Here is a 24,366-nt window from a genome sequence, read left to right on the forward strand (position 1 = left end):
TTATAGATAAAGAAAAAAAAAAATTGTAATATTTTGATGTGTGATACTTGTAATTCAAAAATTATAGCATGTTAATTTTTAAATATTTGACATCATTATTATAATAGCTTAGTTGTGTTAACTTGTAATTATTTAGTTAAAGTTTCAAGCAACATTTCTTACTAATTAACATATGTTATCAATCGAATTATTTTTACACTAAGTATGTTTATAAAAAAAAATATTAAGTTCACTTGAAAGGTTTACTGAATAATTAAACAAATTATGATACAAAAATTAATAATCGCATTTTAATCATTTTAACTGCCGCCTTGGCATGTGTGAATATTATAGTTTTGGTATGCAAGAAATTTAATTTAATGTAAAATGAATAAACCTTAATAATTATAATGTGATACATTAAGTAAGTCATCAGTAATTCTTATGTTGGTCATAACACTCATAACTCATATTAGTAATTTGTTATGAATAAATTATAAATTTCATTCATTAAGTTTTTTTATTGAATGTTTTAAACTTGTCTAATTAAATTTATCATTTATCTTTTAATTTAAATAAATTATGATTGCCATTTAAAATTTTATAAATTCACGTATATTTAATTAAATTTTACTTAAAATAATATATATATATATATATTTAAAGAATAATTGAACTGTTTATACATAGTATATTTTGTTGAACCATATTTTTTGTACAATAATATGAATATTTGAATGAAGAGCAAAATACATTTGTGATTTGAGTGATCATATGTATAAAAATATTTGTTTGAATGATTTCAATGAAAGACGCTTAGTTTTTGATGGACATTTTAAACAACCATTGCGATAACAAAATGATAGGATTAATATGAAATCTTTTTGAAACGGAATCACATATTCTCAATTTTATTGTTTATTTTATTTGTTTTATTTTTTAATATTCATTTTTTGTTGTGGTCTTTCTCAGGTTTTTATTTGCATTTCATTGACTTATATGTATATAATGTGTTGAGATGAATTTTAACAGACGGAATAAATAAGTTTATGTACACATATTTTTTTTCATTTTCGAAAACTGCTCGGTGTATGAGATTTTTAAAAAAGAGTTTTTAATGAATTCATATGTCATTCTCGGCTATAGTAATCAGTGGCGTAACAAGAATTTTTTTTTGGGAGGGGTTATAAAAAATGTAACATTCAATTTTTTTTGAATTTTGTGTGTTTTTATTATAATCAATAGACAATATACATACATTAAACATTATCGAGGGGGGTTATAACCCCCTAACCCCACCCCTGGATACGCCACTTTTAATAATTAAAATATTTTCTGAATTCTATTATTATGACTTGGTATTTTTTTGTAAACACATTAATTTTACTTTTACAATTCCAACGAATTTATAATATTTATAGGTACTCGTTGGGACAGTATTCATTGTATTCGTTTTCTTTGTTACGGTAATCCGCGGAATTTCTTTCACCTCGTACTCAAATTTTGATATAGTTGAAAAAATCCGTCCGTCGAGAAAAGGTGTATTCGGTGAACAGCTACGCATTCCAAAACTACATTCTTAACGGAGTTGTGTTGATTTATTAATCTTATGTGAAGGTATTATTAGGTCTATACAGAGGCAGGTGGATTTAACTTTTTTACGGCTATAGGGCATTAAAAATTTGTCGCACTAATTATTAAATATAATAGTGCCTTTAATCTATTTGGAATTTTAAACAATTTTTTTTTCTCTTTCAGTTTTTTAGCCTACTTTGAAAAAATGTTAATGGGTGTTCACCGAATTTGAATGAAAACGTACAAAGATCATTTTTACAATTCACCGTTATTAAAAAAACATTTTTTGGACAATTAAATAAATATTACATCATGCATCGTAAATATAAAATAAAGATTTTTCTCTGTTTTTTTTTTTTTTTTATACACAATTATTCATTTCAATAAAAAATTATAAATTTTCCTGCCCTAGGCGGTTGTCTACTCTGCTTATTGAGAAATCCGTCTCTTGCTTTATATTAACTGTTCACTAGACGGCTTATCCGCGCCCTACGTACATAGTCTATTGATCTATAATTTAATGCAACGACATCATCAGTGATAAATATTATTGTGATATTATTATATTCACGTAAACCCTATGGTTCGCAGTCAGGGGCGTCATTGGGGGGGAGAAGGGTATGCACTCACACACCTTGAATATTTTTCATCTTCAATTATTAGCCATCTGTCTTGGCCTCACTAATACATGGCCTTGGCGTCTTGGCCTTAAGTTTTCCAGTCTTTAATATTGTGCATGCATCGCGGCTAATCAGTAATCAATGCTAATCATAAATGTTGGTCTGATGGTGGGAAAAAATTGGCCTCTTTAAAGGTCTATTCCCTAAAAAAGAACTGAAATGAAGCCCCTGTTTGCGGTATTCAGGAATTGTATTGGAAATCGATTCCTCCTACAGCAATATCACCACTACTATTATATTCTGCGACGCGTTTGTGTAACAGATGTTTTCTGAACACGTATTGCTCCACCTCGAAATTATTTACCGTCATCGATAATGTACGATTATTATATTATTGAATATTATTAATTTCCCAGTTGGAACTTAAAAAATTCCGCTGGTCTCTGATACAATAATCGTACGAAATATTTTTATTCCAAATCTGTTCCAAACCTTCAACAATCCAACGTTAGTGTATATACATGCACTTTCAATCAATCATTAAACTTCATACGGTGGCGTAATATGTATTTCGAACTGTGTGTAATGTAAGCGCATTTTTCATTGACTAATACTATCTATGTATATTAATTGTACTAATCTTTCATCGCATATACCGCAGTGGTCCATATGGTACCAATGAGTTTGAATCCGATTTTTAAATTAAACATTTTCGGTACTTACCTCAGGGCCACGTTAAGGGTGAGGGGGTCAAAGGTGTCAATTGCCTTTGGGCTCCACAGTTTTATAAAAGTAAAGGACGCGTCCGGACGCTCTTATCTGCACTTAATATGCTACCTGTGCCTAGTGGCCCCGAAGAAAAAAATTTGCCGAAATGTTTGACACGGCTCTGACTTGACTACTAAAATCGATTAACATCATTCATCAGTGACGTAAATAACGTATATATTTGGTTTATATATTTCTGTATTTTTATATTCTATTATAAAATTAATTAAACTATTAATTTTATAGTTTATAACGTAATAAAATTGTATGAAGATAAACGAGTAGTCAGTTCACTACATTAATCATATATGTATATATTAGACTACAGAAATAATTTTCAAAATGTAGAATTATAAATTATTTGTGGTCGCCATATCAGTTAACAGTATCTCGGTTGATAACCATGCTTAACATCCCACGCTTTTATTTTATGACTAATCTCAATTACGTAGTGATGATTTCCACTGGCGTTCAGCAATTCAGTGGTTGGTTGATTTGGTTTTTTTTTTATCGTTTTTTCGGTTTATTAAAATATTTTCAATATCATGTTTTATTAAGAAGCTATATACTAAAAAACACCCGGTTTGAAACATTAGATCAATAAGACTATTTATTTATTCTTTATTTCGGACCTATTTATTTACTGAAAACATATCTAAAATAGAACAAAAAAAATGTATAAATTACATTCTCTTTATGTTTTCTTAAAAATTAGAATAAATGCAAAAATTATCATCGAACACCAATATTATATAATATGCTTTAATATGCATTTCTTTTATTATTTACCTTAAAATAATCCTTAATTATTTAATAATTTGCTAAATTTCTGGTTAGTCAATATGTTTTGGGACAGTAACTTAACATTACGTGTTATTTTTATTTCTTATGTACATAAAAAATATCAATGATCAATAAATGATTTAAAAAATATTTTTTTCGGGTACCTGAATATTAGAATAAAAATATACTGTACTTTATATTATAGTACTTTCTCTTAGAATTTATAAAAATATTCAAAGTATGCTAAATATTCCCTGATCCATGAAATATTGTCAGGTATGCCAAAAAAATTAATTAATCATCCATATTGTTTACTTTCGTAAGACTGTATAGTCGGTAACGACATGTAAAAACATTTAAACTATACAGCGAACGCGTTACATTTTGTGGAATCCTGTAGAAAAAGTGAACGCGAGAAAAAATATGTAATTCTTTGTGTAACTTACGACGACTGGTATAGACAATTTTAACATGGTATATATGAAAATGTTTTAATTTTAAAACAATAGCAAAGTGTAATTTTTAAATTACTTTCTTAAGTAAAGAAATATGAATCGAAATTATAATAAAAGTAGAAAGTCTTAGAACAAAATGAAAAGTTGAACATGTACTCTTCACCAGAATAGTTTGTTGTATTACATACGAATATAAGGCATATTGAAAAAGTTAAAATAACTTTACTATTTTATTCCGTTGTTAACCCTTACTAACATTCTAAACAGTGGCGTAATTGTGGGGGTGGCAAGGGGGGGCAAGTGCCCTCTCTGACCATTTTTTGAGAGATAAAGGTATAATTCCTCCCCCCCCCCCAGATAATCCAACAGTACAAATAGCACCTTTTATTAATGAACTCTTATGGATATTATTTAACAATATTGGTACCTAGTACATGTTACCTACAATTTATGTTTATCTAAACCATAAAATAAGTTAAAAGACTTATGTAAAATCAAACAATTAGATATACCTAGTGTATAAAATACATATAATAAAAATGTGTTTTAACTGGTGAGGGGGAGGGGTGTCAGGGTTTTGGTTATAATAAATATATTATATTGCCCCCCAAGGTTTTTTCCCAACTACGCCACTGATTCTAAAGGTACATCGAATATAATTTACTACTGATTATAATATAGCATTTCGTCTATTGAAATATTTATGAATAATGGGTATATGATAAAAAGTTGATACAAAAGTTGGGTTGGGCCAAATGTTACTGTTACCTGTAAGCTATATGGCGGTATACTTATCGTTTGTTTAAATTTCAAAGCGATGATGAATCATCATATTCGCAAAACGATTTGGAACGAAGATCGCTGTGTAAAATAAATAGGTGTATTAAATGTCTTAAAAACCAAAATTAAAATAATTATCGTCGATATTTGTTAAAAGTAAAAACTATTTTTTTTTCAGTTTCTTAAACCATTGAAGTTATAAGATACACGTGTAAATGTTAACTTTTCTTAATTAATATTCTGATATTTTCACTAAAATTGTAAAACGATTAAAGTAAATGTTTTTGTATATTTTACTCATGTTCATAAAACACAAAACTATTCATTTCATTAATATATATATATATACGACTGCGGAACGATATATATATATGTATATATTGGATCACTATCATCAAGATTTGTTTTACAGTTGGTCCTTATGTTCCGAAAACTATCGAGAAATTCGTGCCATATGTGTTCGATTTCCTATCCAAAACATATGTTATGTTACATGATACTTTCATTAATAATTTAGTATTCGAAGGTATTATGACTGTTATTGTTTAGCTTAAAATCTAAAATAATACATTATCAATTTAAGGCATGTGAATACTATTATTATTAAAATGTGTTTAGGGCTTATAATGCATAACAGCAACATAAATATTTTAAATATGACACACGTTTATAATTAAGGTTATAGAAAAAGGTTTTTTTCTAAAATTATATTTATAATTAATATATAATTTCGATTTAATCCTCGAATCCTCGTTTTTGAAATTATGATGAACGAGTAACGTGTACTTTTTCTTTTAGGTACACTTAAACATATTTGTTATAGTTATAGATTATTTAAATATAATGAAAATTAATTTTGAATTCAATATTAAGACACTTATAATAGGCATTAAATAATTGATGGTGATCAGATACGAAATTATTATTCCTGCTACGTGTAAATAAATAAAATAAATAAATATCTCTCCAGTGCAGTGTACTTTTAAACCTAGAAAATAAAATTGTATTTAGACAGTGTTTAAAGTCTATGGGCTTGTAATACGTCCTTGGTACATACGTAAAATGCAACTTCATGGTTCAACATTAACACACCATTAGAAGTCGTCTAGACTACGTGCACACGAATCTCCGAGGTTTCAATGAAATCGAACAATCGTCTACACGAAAACAGAGTTTTCGTCGAAAAATTACGTTTTCTAGAACTAAGTCCGTGTACCGAAAAATCGGTTCTCATGGGTATATGCAATGGGAACAAATATTGTAAAACGATTATTACGTTAAATCCCCGTTTGTGGATTTGAATAAAATATATATTATTGTTACGGTCTCCATGTCCCGTTCAAACTGTACAAATTATTATGAGGCATAATTTGGCCCGTAGAAAAGTATCAGTCCATTGTCCGTCCGTGCGTCAACTACTTCTACATTTATAGTATATTATTAGTCAATGACCATGCTTCGCCAGACCTGTGGACCGTGCGGTAGAATTATAAAGATTTATTTCGATCCATATATGTTCTACGTGATTCCGGAGTTCAATTGATGCTCTGCTGCAACACAGCGATGAACACAACAATATCATTTACGAAAAGCTGGTATATATATATATAATATTATTACAACACGTCATTATCGTTATTATAATTCGTCAATATATTACCACGAAAACGATTTCCGTTTATTTACAATCGTGTGTGTGTGTGTGTTTAGGATTTGTTTCCGAATCGCCTATTGTTGCGAACGCGTATTAATATCGAACCACCGAAATACCCTCCTCGGTCGGCATCGCATTATTGTCGCCGTCGGTCATCGTTTGTAAAAACCTCAATGCGTATTATACATACTACGTTGATTCGTCATCCGAGAAGAACAGACACTACCAAGCTAAATAAATCTAAAGATCTATATATCGTCATCGTCGGCCTCCTTTAATATTATTATCATCATTCATTCCGAACGATTATAATATTATGTGTATCCCCTGATCGATTCTGATGGTTGTTCGAGCACGCACTCGTGTCCTGCATAAATATAATATTATATTTTATTAGTATTATTTTTGATGTGCACTTTGTGCTCGGTGACTGTCGGCCGGTATACGTGACTGCGATATTGTGTGTGTGGAGTGCCGAATTGAAAAAATAATCGTTTTCGTAATTATGAGAGAAAAAATGAATACACATAAACCTGTGTACATGCACGTACTTCAAAAACTATGCCGTGAGCTCGACGCGATGACACTGCAGTGATGTACAATATTGCGGTGTACGCATCCACCGACGTAATACAAATACATGATTCGTACACAAATATGTGTATCTGTACTCGCGTGATTGGTTCGAAATATCGTAATTGTGGAAATAAAGTAAAAAAAAAAAAAAATACACAGGGGATTTGCTGCCGTATGTAATGTGATCATAATACAATTTTGTTGTGTTTTGGTTATGTAGCAGCAGCAGCAGCGGTGGTGCGATGCGTGAACGCGGCAGTAGTGGGACTACGCCGCCGCCGCCGTTGTCGTAGGTGGAGCCAAAATCCGAACGCCGAGAAGTTACCGTGCAAGACAATTATCTTTCACATACGTATACCTGTCAAGTGTGTTACACATCGGTTTTAAAACAGAGAATAGTGCCGCAACGTCGCAAGTTCGATAAAAAAAAAAAAAAAAAAATAAAAAAAATTAATAAAAAAATAATAATAATAAAAAACCGAGTAAAGATAAATTTAACCGAATGCACTGTTGCGATAAACGTTCGCCGCCACGGTGAACCCATTTCCGAATCATTACGAATCACAGGTAAGTCGAATGTCATTAATCGGTACTTCGTTGTTAACGTGTGAATATATAAACGGTGTTTTTTTTTTTTTTATGTAAAAGTAAAGAAAATAATTTCGATCGATTGTGAGAAAATTACGGGAAACATAATATTATTTCAAGCGCAATAATTTAATATTCGAATACGTGGTAAAAACCTGTACTGTATATTATGCGCTTGTCCGGTGTTAAATTTTATTATGAAGAGTATGTGTATGCGTATGCGCGCTAGATAGATATAATTCGTATTACAAGCATGTGCATGTAAGCTAGTTTCATTGAAAACGATCCGTCTCGCGCACCCGGAGCTCGTCGAAATGGTTTTAATCGCGGAGATATTTGATAACACGCAAAATCTGAACGCATTATCCTGCTGCTACTGTAAACACACAAGTAGTTTCCGTATTATCTAAGCCGGGCGGGCTGACCGATACAGTAGTTGGAATTTAACGTTCAGTCGATTTTCGTACAGAGCAGATTAATTATAATATGTCTTCAGACGTGTAAAATATGCGATTTATAATCCACACCCCCACACGCGCAGAACAGAGTCGGTAGTAGAAAACGTTTTTATGTTATTAAAATATTTTAAGTCATATTTATTTATGGCGAATAGTATTTATTGTGGATAACCGAAAACGGTGTAATAGTCATTAAATAATGTACACAGCTGTAGAATTGTTTCGTTTGCTCTCTATCACGGTGTTGTTATTGATATTCAATTGTTATTAGGTTAAATTGAACGGTAAAATATATTTTGATTGATGTGTTGAATAATACTCTACTCGAAAGTTTGGCAACAAAATATAGTGATTTTCGATTTTTTAAAAAAAAATATTGTGTTTAGACACGGTAATCGTACGAACCCCATTGGATTTGTATTCCGTTTCTAGAAAGTCGATTACAATAATATTTTTTATACATTTACATTTCTCTCGTTTCGCATGCAGAAAAAAAAACCGTATTGTATAACGTGTTCGCACCTTATAGTTTGTAATTATTAAGAAATATGTGTTTTAAAAACTATATCGGTATAAATGAATATTAACCACGTAATTATCTAATAATATAAATTCATATACTATGAATGCGTGAATGCGTGAATGTGTACGTTAAAGTTTGAGGCTATGATAGAGGGTGAACGCTGTGGAGTAGATATAGTAGTATTTAGTGATAAAATACTTCGTGTTGCACCGCCTGTCCCGCCTAAACTTTCAACACTTATTTTATACGTAGATAGGCACGTGAATAATATTTTATCGTGAACGCGAGAATTTTTTTTTTGTAAAATTTATGCGCGGAGCTATTCGAAAATATCGAATAATTATCGTTCGAAAAAAAAGTACATTATTATGTAGTGTGCTTACAATGCGTAAAAACGACCCGCGATGTATAGAGTTATAGAAATGGTCGTTGTCAAATCGTACCAAAATTAATCCAAAATATATGCAACATTATGACGTGTAATTTGATTCGTAGTAAACATCTTGGATAGCAAAAAATATGAAGTATGATTCTCACAAAAATCAAAGACAATCATTGTTTCGATAGTAGAGCATAAGATATGTGGAAAATGTACCAAATACGTACATGAGAAGTTTTTTTTTTAATTTTTAATTCTTATCAATTAACTAATTTTGCCGGTACCTGGGTTAATTCACCAAGCAATTCATTCCGTTCTGCGACACATTATTGACCTGTAAGCTTTAAAACATGCGCATAATATTTTAATAAATAATAATACAAAAAATGCAATATTTTGGGCAAAAATGAATTCAGTCTCTCTCACACGTTACTAATAAAATACATGTATTATCGTATTCGAGGTTTTTTCACCGAGAACGAGGAAATAATCGAATAATCGCTAATCAATTAGTAGTGACTGTTGGTACAAATGATAATTAAATTTTTTTTTTATCGCACTCGACCAAATCGAGTACCTGCAGTCGAATCGGTTTTCTATTCTAAACAGTTAACATTTTTTAAGATTTCGGTGCCACAATGTGTAATATATATTTAATTTTTTGTATTCGAATCGTTCGCGTTGTTTCGAAGACGCACGAATGAAACGCTGCCGTGTAAAATACACTAACGGAGTGGCACTCAAAACGAAATTAACACATAGATCCAGAGCACCTATACACCCATTGTGCAGATTACGAAACAAATAGAGACTCATCACCAGACTGCGGTTACTGGCAATCGAGAAAAGCTAAAAAAAAAATCCTTAAAGCAAACAATTGAACTTGAGTGCGTTCGTAAACGCGAGTCGATTTATATGTATACGCATACGTCGCGGTAATCCTCTCGCGGAGATAACGGCAACGCGGAGCAGAGAACCACCGCCGTTAAGTCGTTTCAGGTTCGTGCGCGCTCTTCGGCTACAATTGTGTACGCGCGTCTTGTTCCACGTGTAGTCCTCGGCAATCGTGCGCGCGTAATGTGCATCATCGATTATTTAAATTACCACACGCGTGCTCGTACAACGACAACGTTACATTTATTAGCGAAATTCATCTGCTCCATCTGTTAAAAAGTTTACCGCCGCCGTCGCCGCACCACCGTATTGGGTGCGCACGGTCGTTGGAGACCGCAAACTCCTGTGTCCCGGACTCGTAACGACAAATCACTATCGCGACGGAACACCGCGAGCGAAACATGACGCACCACCGAACGACCCGGTAGCACCGTCCAGGTAAACGTCGCATGGACCGTATAACGTTCCGTCCCTTTGGTTTCCGCAACAGCGGACGTTTGTTATCATCGCGGCTCGGATACGCCGACCGCACTACCGTTATGGGCGCGAGCGCGCGCGCGTACTGAAGCCGCCACCGTTCGGCCGTCGTACGCGATATTGCCGGCGGGCCGGATATCTCGCGGTACGGAAAGCCGTCGGGGTGAGATTAGACAACGGCTGTCCCGAGGCGTTATCGGAACCCACCGGGGAGACGACGATATCGCCGCGGGCCACCCGCTTATCTCATCGGTTTCGAGATAAAACGCGCGGAGTAGAAAAAAATAAAAAATAAATGCCACTCGACGCACTGTGCGGTGCCGGCAGTCGAAAAACCAGTCTCGCGCTAGTCGCCTGCGGGACCCCGGTTCCACCGAGGATACCGCCCCCTCGGACGTCCGACATCGAAAATGTGAGCGTCGCGCGACGCCGCTCGACGTGGTAAACGACCATATCTTTATCGTCGTCGTCGTCGTCAACGATTCTCTCGCCTAGACATTATGGTTCGACGGCCCCGTGCGTTTTATCTCCGTTAACCTTTTGCGTTGATCGTTTTTCTATCCGTTTCATTCCTTACGACATCTCTGCCCGGGTCCGCGATCGCGCGCGCGACTGCCGTTCCGAATCGATATTTATCGACGCTCGTTGGGCGCTCGCACCCGCGTATCACAGTATCGTGCGCACGACAATGTGTTGTACGGAGCGCGCGCGGCCATTAGACGACGCGCATTTTTAATTCGAAGTGTTGAAAAGGTACGATGGAGGACGGCGGCATTTCCAGAGGGGTGATAAGACCCGCCCCTACCCATATTAGAACCATTACGACGTCGGGCCACATCACTACCGTGCCGAACATCAACGGGCAACAGGTTCGGAACGAAAACGGCACACCAGACACCATGTCGCAGTTGAAAGCCCAACAGCAAAGAGCCGAGTTCGGGCACGACGGGTAAGTTTTACGCGCGTAATTAAATTTTGTCGCTATGCGTACACACTGCCCCATCATTATAACAGTGGCGTGATCAGGATATATTTCCGGGAAAGAGGTTAACGCTCGGAAAAAATGATCTTCCATCCTCGTCCACCATCACATGATGGTTTGGTTAATGAGCTTGGATGGTTGAACGAATGTCTCTTTTTGTTTAACGTTTTAACAATATTAGTGCGTTTAACTCGAAACAACTACATGTATACGTTTATAACACATTTTTTCGCGTTATTTGTTCGGGTTCAAATTTAGTGTTACTATTATATGTATGATTCGTTTAAAAAAAAATACATCATCCCACTGCCCTTTAATCCTCTCTTATATGCGCCACTAGTCATTAAGTTCTATCATGTATAGTAATCATGGAATACGATGGTTTCGGGCTGATTTCCCAGCACGGCGGTAGATATATGCGTTACAATACAATATAATATATGGTCAGTTAAAGACGACGATCACGAACGGTATAGTGTTTTTTTTTCCCCGCTAGATTATCTGGAAACTGTACACCCGATAATACGGAATGTGTATCGACAGAGGTGCTCATAGAGGGGTTCAACGAAAACGGAACGGGCACCACTCTTCCCGTCTCGACTGCACACACGCCCGAAGAATCCGTGTCACCGAACGAATACCCAAAGGACCATAGCCCACCCACGGAATCCATCAGGCTCCGGAGGAACGTGGAAGGGACTGAAGTGCACTTGCAGATACCGATGGAAAAGTTGGCCACGTTCCACGGGTACGTGGCCACTGCGGAATACCCGAACCATCAGAGATACCAGCGGATCAGATACCTGGAATATCGTGGACAGTCCCCCGAAGAAGGCGTCGTCGGCGGTGGTGGTGGTGGTTTCGAACAGCCCCTGATTAAGTATGAGCATCACCAGCAACAGCAACAGCAGCAGCAGCAACAACAACAGCAGCAGCAACAACAGCAGCAGCAGCAGCAACAACAGCAGCAGCAGCAGCAGCAACAACAGCAGCAACAGCAACAGCAGCAGGGTAAAATGGATCCGAATTCCAGTTATGTAACACTGGAATCTTATCAACAACAGAACTATCAGCAACATAACACATATCAAACGTACCAGTCGTTCGAGGGAGAGCAGCCGGTGGTGGACATGTTCAACTTATACGACAAGGACAATCACGGTGGAGGAGATTACGGGGTGAAGGGCGTGGTTCAGCAGAAGTCCGGTTATGGTCAGCAAACCATGATGCAGCAGCAGCAGCAGCAGCAGCAGCAGCAACAGCAACCGGAGTATCAGGATGACGGTAACGGCGGTGGCGGGGGTGGTGGCAGTGATGGCCAGTCGGACTTTTGGGGCGCGCATGATCAGAGGGTAGCGGACTTCGCAAACGCGGCTGACGAGAGTCTAGTGGCAGCAAACGCGTTGCAAATGGAAGCGGGCCTCGGGCCACAGGATGGCACCATCCAGGTGACGCCGCAATACACCATTTTTCAAAGCGGTAACCCCGGGCCGTCGTGGATCGACGAGCACTACGATCAGAGTAAGTATAATTTACAACAGGTAATCGGGAGCTAAACCAAATGGGTGGTAATTAAGACAAAAGCAACATCGTTTTCGTTTTTTTTTTAAATATTGATCTAAGCCTCGGATGTCAGCTAAAAGTGCGATGACGATGAGTTCGTGAAATTAAGTAACATTTCGGAAAACGTGATTCCTAAAAACTTTAAACAATTAAAAAAATTAATTAAAAATTAAAAAAAAAACACAAATTTATTTTCTTCTATATTTCTTCTGTTTTGTATTTTTCCATTCAAAAGTACACGAAACAAATTTTTAATACTACGAATACTACGCAGCAGTGAAATTTGGGAAACAACGCTAAATACATCCCAGCTCTAGTAATTACTTATGTGTATAACAATAACACCCCGCACCGTGAATTATAACCGGCGTTTGACAACAAAATCCTATTCGGTCGCATAATCATGTAACCGTTGGCATCCTTTTTCGCAGGCGCCATCCTGAATGTGGACATGAAGGAGTGCGTGAACTGTGCGGCGAACGTGACGCCACTGTGGCGTAGGGACGGTACAGGCCACCATCTGTGTAACGCATGCGGCCTGTACAACAGAATCAACGGGGTAAACCGACCGCCGGTCAGGTCGGCGCAAAAAAAGACTACCCAAGTAATTTAACTATTGTTTTATTCACTTTTCGGAAAAACGTAGCGCAGTAGCGGATCCAGGATTTTCTTGGGGGGGGGGGGGGGGGTTGAAAATTTTTTCTCTTGGAATATTTTTTATAAAATTGCAGTCAGTGATTGATAATGAATTAAGATAATAGTAAGTAATATAATACATTAATTTAAATCTAAGACTATTATTTTTTTGTATGAATAAAAATACAAATTATATACTTTCCCTCATACTTTAAAAAAAAAAATTTTTTTTTGAATTCAGAAAATTATTAATTTTTAATATATATTTTTCCTGATTTTGGGGGAGGGTTTAACTACCAAACCCTCCCTCCCGTGGATTCGTCACTAACGTAGTGTTATAAACTTCACGTGTTAAATAAAAATTAACTTAATCAAAATTAATAATATGGAATCCTGATTTTTAATTACTGCGGATCTTAAATCGCCTAACATGTTTCAATATTAGCTATACATTTAAATCGAATCATAAAAAAATAATGTCCAGACATTAAAGAAAAAAATTATAATTAAACATAATTTAATATTATACGTACACAAAACGCACATAACACTGCATTATGCACAGTATAAATGCAAATCGATCCAAACGGACGAAGATAGGTATGTATAAAATATTATAAGTATTAACATAGCGATATTATCTTAACGGTAACGCAGCTCATTTATACTTTAGTTTTATTAATTTGCCGCGCTTGATAAAAAAAATTCGTAAATGCTAGGATGTGCATACCGTTTTTGGTATAAGAGCCCGAATAAATTTGTTGTTTTACGAAAAACCGTATTACTGACCATTGTTGACTAGTAAAAATGAGCTATGCCAATAGTCAGTGGCGCATTTATAATATACGCGCCCCGGGGCAAAATAATTTTTCCACCCTTCCTCCTTACCAAAAAAAAAAAAATATATATATATATAAATAAATTCAAAGTTAAGCAATAAAAAAATTAATTTTATGAAACAAATTATAAATCTGTTGTTTTACGATATTGTATTAGATAATTTTATAGTAATACATATCCTAACGTTAACCTAATTTTTTTTTTCAAAGTGAATATTCCTTTCTTAAAAAAAAAAAATATTTATATATATAAATATATATTAAATATAGAAAACGGAATCAATACTTATTATATGCACAATGATTAACAATACATGGATTTTATTATATTATATATATTATATTTATTATTAATTATATGTAATAAAATAATCAATAGCTTATAATTTTTTTCTTGACTTTTGAGAAGAAAAATGTTCAATTATATCATTAAAATTAATAGTTTTCGTTAAATTAAGTTAAATATTGAGAGTTGTTAATTATTTAAGATGATTTTCTCCCTTTGTTAATCTGAAATAAGTTTTGACCATTTTTAATGTGGAAAATGATTTTTCCGTTGAACAATTACTTGAAGGTGTACATACATAGTAGCATCCTTAGACCAATATCAATATTAGGATATACTTCAACTAAACTATTTTATAATTCTTTTATAAATGCTAACATACATTGAACACTTTTAGGTAAAATTTTACTCCTTTTGTAAACTTTTTAAATGTGCCTTAAAGTGAATACCGTGTTCTGTGTACCCGAGTCTTTATTATAACCATTGAACGAAAATATAATATCTTATCGAATAATAAATGTAATATACCTATTACCTAGGTGACTAGGTATAGTATAATTTTTTTAATTTCTTATTAGATCCTCAAAAATATTTTTTAAAATACTAAACAATACCGAAAAAGGTGTGAAAATTAAAAAAATCATGAACACATCAATAATAAAAGTTAGAATATTTTGCCACTCCCAAAAATTTGCCGCCCGGGGCATTTGCCCCTTTCGCCCCCCCCCTTTAATGCGCCACTGCCAATAATGATCGGTCTTTTACGGTAACTTACACATGCCTACACTGATTAATGTATAATATTACAATTACTTTCATTGCGTATGCACATTATTATTACGTTTAGGTTTATACATACGCATACTGCTGGGCATTAATGATTGATTTTTATTTGTTTAACACATGTAGCAAACTGGAAACAAACGTTCCGGAGTGGCTTGCGCTAACTGTTCAACAAATACGACGACTCTGTGGAGAAGAAACAACAACGGTGAACCTGTGTGTAACGCTTGCGGTCTTTATTTTAAATTACACAACGTAAGCTATATTTAATCCGTCGCTTGTATACAAATTATTGTGTACATAATGTTATTCGTCATGTACAATGCGCGAGTTAATACTGTTGTACATACACGTGATGATTTTACATTAGTCGGCAAAATAATACATACATTATTATTGTTAATATTTCTATTATTTACGTATAAGTGAACATACAATCAGTGCTCATTACAGACTTTCTACCCCAGGAGTATCGTAAATTTTCGAGAGGTATATAAAAAAATTATTAATGTTCGGTGGGTATCACCATAACCAATAAATTCGCTGAAACAATCGGTTGTAAATAAATAAACGAAAATAATATTGTCACACAACTCGCAAGTGCGTAACGGGAAAACAACCGTTTCACGTAAAATTTAAGTGATCTTGACGGAGAAGAAAAAAATTTCAGTCGACGTGACTATAAATATTGTGCGATGTGTATGATGACAGTTTTTTCGTTGGAAATCGTCGAGTACAAATGTACGACAATAATATTAAGCGAGTAATAACTGCTATATGTCGTCGCGTTGCAATAGGATTTGTTGCTTGTCTCGTTTTCACATATTGTGTTTTTACTAACGTTTTCTAAAATATCTTCTCGAAAAGTTTGTTTTACTTATCTTGGTCAGTGTTTAACGATTTGTAGATATAATATAGATTTCCGCGATCGGCACATAATCATTATGTGGTGTGTACGTGCGCGCGCGCGCGTGTGTGTAGATACTTTACTCTTGATTCCCACGGGCCCAATATTATCTGTTTACACTTTTCGTATTTTATTTATTTTTTCTAAACCGTTCGCTCTCCAGTCTTTTAACCGGCTTTTACTTTCGTTCGTCGTAAACAATAAACATTTGTTAGAGAAAAGAAAGAAAAAAAACGAACGTTCGGCTTACCTGCCTATACGGTACGGGTACATTGCGGGTAACTAATATTGTACATAGTGTACCGTTTCGATGGACGTTAGTAATAAATATTTCACTTTCTCGCATTCTTCTAGATAGTGGTCGGTTTTTGTTTTTTGTATTTTTCAAATTACTTTAGATTTTCATTTCGATGACGACTTCTATTTTGGCTCGTACGCGTCACCCGGTGTGTAAATATCCGTTAAGGTGGAAACCTTTTCCTCGGACTGCCGTCGATGCGTCGTAGATGTAGTCGCACGTCATACGTATGTGCGTATTATACACGCGTGCGAGCCGACATCGAATATATACCTATACCGGATGGTTGTCGTGTCAATATTAACTAGGAAACCCAGATGACTAACTAGAGTTCGTGAATGATAAACATTGTTTCACGGGTGATTTCAGGTCAATAGGCCGCTGACAATGAAAAAGGATGGGATACAGACGAGGAAGAGGAAACCCAAGAACCCGTCCATGGGATTCGGCCAAAACTCATCGTCGTCCAAGGAGAAACCACAAGGTATCAATATATAATACACAACTATATCGGCAGTTTACGATCGGTTACAATATGTATATACAACATACATATTATTATTATAATATTGTAACAGCTTTTATTTATTTTCTGGTAATAATTTTGTTTGTGTGTGTGTGTGTGTGTGTGTGTGTGTATGTACTTGGGGGAAGTCATACGAGAGTGGCATGGCTCGCATGCATGGGATTTACGGCCTTATCAGTAAGTATGTCAACATTGCAGTGTTTGCACAAGAGAATATTAGGTGAAGTGTGCAAAGAGTTGGAGGTGGTATTACTGATAAGGAACAATGTTTAACAATCCTCGTGGCGGTAAACACAATGACATAAAAAATAAAAAGGAAAAAATTAAATATAATGTAATATAGCGAGTCGAGTTTTGACACATCGCATTTGATGCATATTGCGTTCTACTTAATTTAAAATAGATTTACTTTTTACCTTGAATAATATAAAATTATTTATGTAATCACCACAATTCATTAATATTTTGAAAAGTTTTTACTCTCTCAGTTTTTTACCTCACAGTTGTTTAGTTTTTATCAATAACTTTTTTATGGACATTTTTCTTGTTTCCCGGTGTATCTTTAGTATTTATACTCATCGGAACTCTAAATTATATAAGTTATTGTAACAAGTAGTTTTTAATATTATTAATAGTAAGAACGTTTTATAATAAAATGTTATTTTCTTGGTTATCGAGGTGAAATTTCATAGTTAGTACGATGTCTTATCAAAATTCAATTATTTATAACTTTGAACATTATTCTTACATTATAATATTAATTTAAACCGATTTTTTTGCTTAAATGTTTGTTAAGACCATAGGTGTTCAGACAAATTTAATTAAAAATCATAACGATTTGAAATTAATAGTATTTAAATTGTACTTGTTACAAACTTTACTCTTAAGATGAAATTTATATTTTATAATTATTATATATATGGGCCATATATATATAAATCAAAAAATGATTATGTACTTCAAAAATAGTTTTGTCATAAAATGAAAAACTTATCATAAATTACATAATGAATTAATATAAATGGAAATAATTATATTATGTTGGTGTTATTCAAAATTCTTAATTTTTATAAAATAATCTATTTATTTATAAATTAAATTTATATTTTCAAATTAATAAGCCGTTTTACTTAATAACTAAAATTAAATCATGATATGAAATAATCCTAAATTGTAATATGAATGTGTTTAGAAAAAAATAAAAATAGTTTCTTTGAGTTTGTAGAATAAGTTGCGTTTTATATATTTTTAAGGCACCATTTTTTTAATTTAAGTTTTTGTCTTTATTTTTATAAAGATTAAAATAGTTATAGCCTAGTTATTTATTAAATCTATTTTATATTATATCTACATATAATATAATATATATATATTCTAAATATATGAAATGTATTAAATGTTTCAATAGTAATAGGTACTTAAGTATATTAACAATATACTAATACATTGTATATATTATGTTACAGGAGAAGTAACAAAGCTTCTACTTCCACATTTGTTTACGAATTCTTCGGATAATAAACACCAACACGAACATCTTGATTATGATTCAGCTGTGATGACAACACAAGAACACTTTCTGCATCACAGCTCCCAAATTCATATTCCTTCATTACCTCCAACGTCGACAAATATTAATCGTCATGTGTCAAAGTAAATAATATTCCTGCTAAAATATTCTTATACAAAAAATTTTAAAAATTTTAACAATTACTTATAACATTAAATCTTAATTATTTGTTAATTAGTAACATTGTACATAAATATATTATTAAATTTAATAAAATAATAAAAATAATAAAAATTTGTAAACAGTTCAAATTTAATTTAATATTAAATTTAGTCTTAAAAAAAATAAAAACTATTATGTTTCTAAAAACTATTTGAATTCAACATTTCAAATAATATATTAATTAAAATAGAATGAACAAATAACAATAAATTTTGTTTAATGACTCAATTTTGTTTTTTCTTTAGTAATACACAAGTGATGGAACAACTGGGATCTAGAGACATGTTAACTAGTGTAATTACTTCTACAGGAAATCAAAACATTATAAGAGATGATTGATTGATGTTCAATATAAATTAATGAGTTTTTTGTGAACTATATAAATTAGAAGGTAAATTTGAAGTTTCACATTATAAATTTGTTCATTAATTAAATTTATATGGTAAATATTTTATTGTATGTTATTTTATTGCATAGTTCTCTATAGAATGTACAGTTGAAATATTTAATTTAAATGTAAAAATCTTAAAAGTTTTTGCCAAATAATAAAAAATATAGCTGATTGTTTATTTGATTTAAAATACACATATTTATTTATTAAATTAATTGATATGGATTCTCAATGATTTGAAAAAAAAAAATGATCATTCTATTCAATAAAACTTGATTGTTTTATTTTGTGTAATTTCCTTAAAATGAGATTTATTGAGAATTCATAGATAAATTTAATTAATAATATTTTAACAACTTAAGTTAATTAAATATATGAAAGGGTTATTATATTAAATAATCTAATTAGAGTAGGAAACATTAGATTTTAAACTATGAAAATATTTAAAACACTTAGTTACTGAATGTAAGTTGTATTTAAGTATTTTTTAGTGATATTTTATCATGTTAAATACTGTATACCTTTTTTTGTTTTTGTTGTACCTAACATATTGAAATGTTAACATGTTAAACATTTAGGTAGTATTTATTTAATGTATGAACTGTACATAGTTTAATATAATTTAGAAAAGGTTGACACATAAAATAAATTAATCATAATTACTCTTACCAAAACCTATCTGCTGTCATTCAGTTAACTTTTTGATATACAATTTTCTATAAACTATGCGTTTTTATAAATTATTTCTAATATGACAACTCATCAAAAACTGAGAAATTTGAATTTTGTTTCAAGTAGGTAACATAGTATTACTTACATTTTAGAGTTTTTTTTTTTTTGTATTTCTTATTTCTTAAATTTTTCTTTTATTTTTCTATTATTATTTTCTATTGTAAATGTGTCGTATTGTATTTATATTATAGTTTACTAATTTTAATATTGTAATTGTAATACATTTTGTAATACAGTCTTGGTTTTAATAGTATTAAAAATAGGCATTTAAGTAAATTGCAATTAAAATGTAAAATAGTTTGGAAAGAAATGCTCAAATGTATTTTGACTAACTAGAACTTTAAAATAAGGACAGTACACTTTGTTCAATTATACTGATTCATGAGGAAAATTTTTTAAATAATCCAACCTCAGTAAAAAATACTTAAATCAAGGTTGCGTACAAGAGGGCTGTGTTTAATTAACGCATTATAAGTATTTTTTTCACACAGTTGTCACGTGTTAAGTTATTATTTACATTGTTAATTGTTATCAGTATTAATGTACCTATAGATTATTTATTCATAGCTTGGTTAAGTCATTGAAGTACTTATTGTAAGTTATTATAACTGACTTAAGACAAATAATCATCTCCATTGTTAAATAATATTACATTTAAAACTGAAATTTTGCCGTAATGTGCGAACAAAGGCATATTAAAAAAAAAAAAAAAAAACTGAAATGTGGTACAGTTTTTATTTAAATACATATTAATGTAATAAAGCAAAATCTAGTTAATCAAAATTTACTGTACTATTAATTGAAATAGTGTTAAAAAAAAAAAAATCAACTATTGCAGAAGAAGAATAAATATATATATTTTGTTAATTATTTAATTTTATCATCATAATTTTATCATGTATACTTACAAATTTGTTTACGCGCGTGTTCACAAGACGGATGCTAAGTCCTAATATTTGTATAACGGAGTCTTGTACGTGTTCGAAAGATGGTAGATCGTGGACTAGTCTTTAATATTTTTGACCCAGTCATGTGTGTTGATATTGTTTTATATTTGCAATCGCTGAATGATGGTGGAAAACGCTGACTATGTTGATATTGTTTTTTTTTTTGCGCGTATGTATTATTAACATGTAACGAACGGTAGGCTCCTACATAATAGTTATCAATTATCACTGTAACATATTTAATATATTACTATTTTATTTATTACAAAACGATATTTCTAACTGCTATTAATATAAAAACGATAAAAGTACTCATCAATTAACTTTTTTTGTACCTATTTGTATTATCAAACTTTTAAAAAATACTTATAAATTAATAATGAATTACATTTATTTACCTATTCTTCTTTTTTTATATTTCTTAATTACTTTTAATTCAATTCTTATTTTGATTATTTATATTATTTAGATCAAATTTTGTATAAGTTATATTTTATGGTCGATGGCCGTAACTCATTACAAAAGAAACAAGAGTGTTAAATGTATTATTATTGTGCTATCGGGGTCGGTATATTTACACGTTTTGAACACATAAAAATAAAAACACTTCTGCACTTATTATGTATGATGTACATTGTATATGTTATTAAAATTGTTTTTTTAGTTTTGAGGTATTATTTACATTTTTGATGATTACATAATATACATATAAATAAAGTCAAATAACAAAATTAACCTATCCACATTTAGTTTTTAACAAGGTCTAATTGAATCAATTTTTTTTAATTTTTATATTTCGCGTAAATTCAAGGCTTAAAACGAACAGTCTCGTTCAAACTTTTATTGCATAAATAACATAAATGATATATTTGATAATTACTAAACAAATATTAGAGGTAGGGTATATAATATCGTAATAATGACATTATTACCTAACCAGAGGATCACAGTGACGAGTTAGAAGCAAATTGATGCATGTCATTTTTAAGTGTCTCTGGTGTCATTTTAGTTATTATTTATATTGTTTGTTTGGTTTAACAAATTACTTCAAATAATGATTAAATACAGATCAGTATAATTGCATAGGAGATTTTTAGTTTTATTTTGCATGGAAATGAAGTCACTCTATCTACCTTCAAATGACACCACTAAGCTATATAGAAATTTAAAGTAGTAAAATGCGTAAGACATCAGTGCAACATAATAATCCTCGATTTTTTGGTTTACAAAAGCTTCCATTACTTGAACACGAAAATATAGTTTAATAGTACAATTCATTTGTAAATTGTTGAATCGAAATTTTAAAAAAAATATTTAAAAGCCGTTTTGTTCGAAACTACTCAAATATAGAATTTTTATCTCACAAGAAGAATGAGATATGATTTATAATTTTTATTTATTTGTGTTTTATTGAATTTTTAAATGGCTGAAAACAATTTTTGCCGCTTATATAATATTATTGTTATCATGTTCTATGATAGGTAGTTACAAGCACGTCCACAGGATAATATGCCACCCTGGGCAAGATTAAAATTCTAAGGGCAAAAACAACGTGTACCTAAAAATAGATGAGAACAAAATCGTGTACAATAGAAATCGGTACTCGGGAGAATTTATAGTTTTAAGTAATATGCAGTCATGTGTCAAAATTGTAAACTAATAAATACGTTGAAGATTACATAAAAATACAATACATTTTACTAAATTTCAGAAATGGATATCAATAAAATTATGCTATAATTAATATGCGCGGTATTAAATTAACAATAGTTTTGAAAAAAAAAATTCCCAGTAGGGGTAATGGCTCCTTTGGCTCCCCCCTCCTCCTGCGGGTTGTTAATGGGTAGTTAATTTCATTTTAAGTTTGCTTAAATGTTTTTTTAGTATAGCTTAATTTTAAATATATATATGTTACGGGCAAAGTATACAATTTGGGCATTTTATACATTGTCCGGACAGTATATAAAATGCCCTTCGTATATTGGTCAATATAGATAACAGATATGATTTAATGAAATATGATAAATCAATGAATAATGACATGTATTTATATTATTGATTAATTCATCTCAGTAGATATAATTTATTGCACCACCAATCCTTTCTTGGCTGTGCTTCTTTTTCTTTTACATGATTCGCAACTATTTAAGTATAGCATAATCATATTTTTGGTGATATTTTTATACTTTGTATTTACCTCATGTTCCATCCTGTTTCGTCCACCATGTCCAATCGATAAATGTACATAATATTTAATTTCATTGTTTTCAGATACTGGTACAATTAACTTGTTAACATCAGAAACTTTTAACACGTCATATTTTTTTAAAAGTTTATAATCATTCGGTTCCTTTTTCTTTGAATTGTTTTTGAATTGATTTTCATGTAAACTTAATTGATCAAATTTTAACTTGGTAAAAAATGAAGTATTTGAACTTTTTTTTTAAAAAATTGTTTAAATCATCATTAAACTTTTCCATATTCGAATAGGTAGTTAGGTACGCAGTGAATGAATTAATCCGCACTATACAAACGATTCACGGTTACTAAATAGTTCATTTTTGAGAATAGGTAAAAGGCCGACTGCATGATAATCACTACAATTTTATATAATAAAACTTATAAATCAGTAAATATAGTAATAATATATTATGTCACGTACACGCGTATATGTGGACAAGCGGACATCCCCATTGTAAGAATACAATAAGAACAAACAAACTAGTTACAGATAATATTTTTTAGATAATATATGACTATTTTAACTATGTTTTACGATTTATCATATTTCATTAAATCATATCATCCGTTATCTATATTGCCCAATATACGAAGGGCATTTTATATACTGTCCGGACAATGTATAAAATGCCCAAATTGTAGGTATACTTTGCCCGTAATATATATATATATAATTAAATATTTAATATATATTAAATATATAATTAAATATATATAAATATATATTTATGATAATATTGTGACTGTACATATTTACAGCATAACCGTGAGTAATTATATTTATCAGAAATTGATAAATTAATTTTAATTTTTAAATTAATGGATAACATAAGAAAATCTGAATGGAACTTGAGAAGTGGTAGAAGATACTTATTCGAAACTACACTTTATTCCAAAAAAAAAGAACGTTAATAGTGTACAATTATTATCATTATTATGTAGGTACATAAAATGGTTTTATTTTTATTCATTTATCTCACATATTCTACAGCAT

At 31.6% G+C, this 24,366-nt stretch overlaps 1 protein-coding gene across 2 annotated transcripts; it reads left to right on the top strand.

Annotated features, from left to right (window-relative positions):
* The first annotated feature begins 9,813 nt into the window (after positions 1-9,813).
* LOC112694060 (GATA zinc finger domain-containing protein 10-like) lies at positions 9,814-19,510 on the top strand. 2 transcript variants are annotated; one of them, XM_025569407.1, is made up of 8 exons: positions 9,814-10,470; positions 11,263-11,458; positions 11,988-13,012; positions 13,486-13,658; positions 15,725-15,853; positions 17,173-17,287; positions 18,796-18,982; positions 19,307-19,510. In XM_025569407.1, the coding sequence occupies exons 2-8, from the start codon at positions 11,268-11,270 to the stop codon at positions 19,398-19,400; spliced, it is 1,914 nt and encodes a 637-aa protein (XP_025425192.1). In that variant the 5' UTR covers positions 9,814-10,470; positions 11,263-11,267; the 3' UTR covers positions 19,401-19,510. The 2 variants fall into 2 exon arrangements, with proteins under 2 accessions (XP_025425192.1, XP_025425191.1); XM_025569406.1 differs by lacking the exon at positions 9,814-10,470 and having other exon boundaries at positions 10,495-11,458.
* Positions 19,511-24,366: the final 4,856 nt, after the last annotated feature.

Source organism: Sipha flava, unplaced genomic scaffold (genome assembly GCF_003268045.1).
Source record: "Sipha flava isolate LNK unplaced genomic scaffold, YSA_version1 122_pilon_pilon, whole genome shotgun sequence".
Taxonomy (NCBI): domain Eukaryota; kingdom Metazoa; phylum Arthropoda; class Insecta; order Hemiptera; family Aphididae; genus Sipha; species Sipha flava.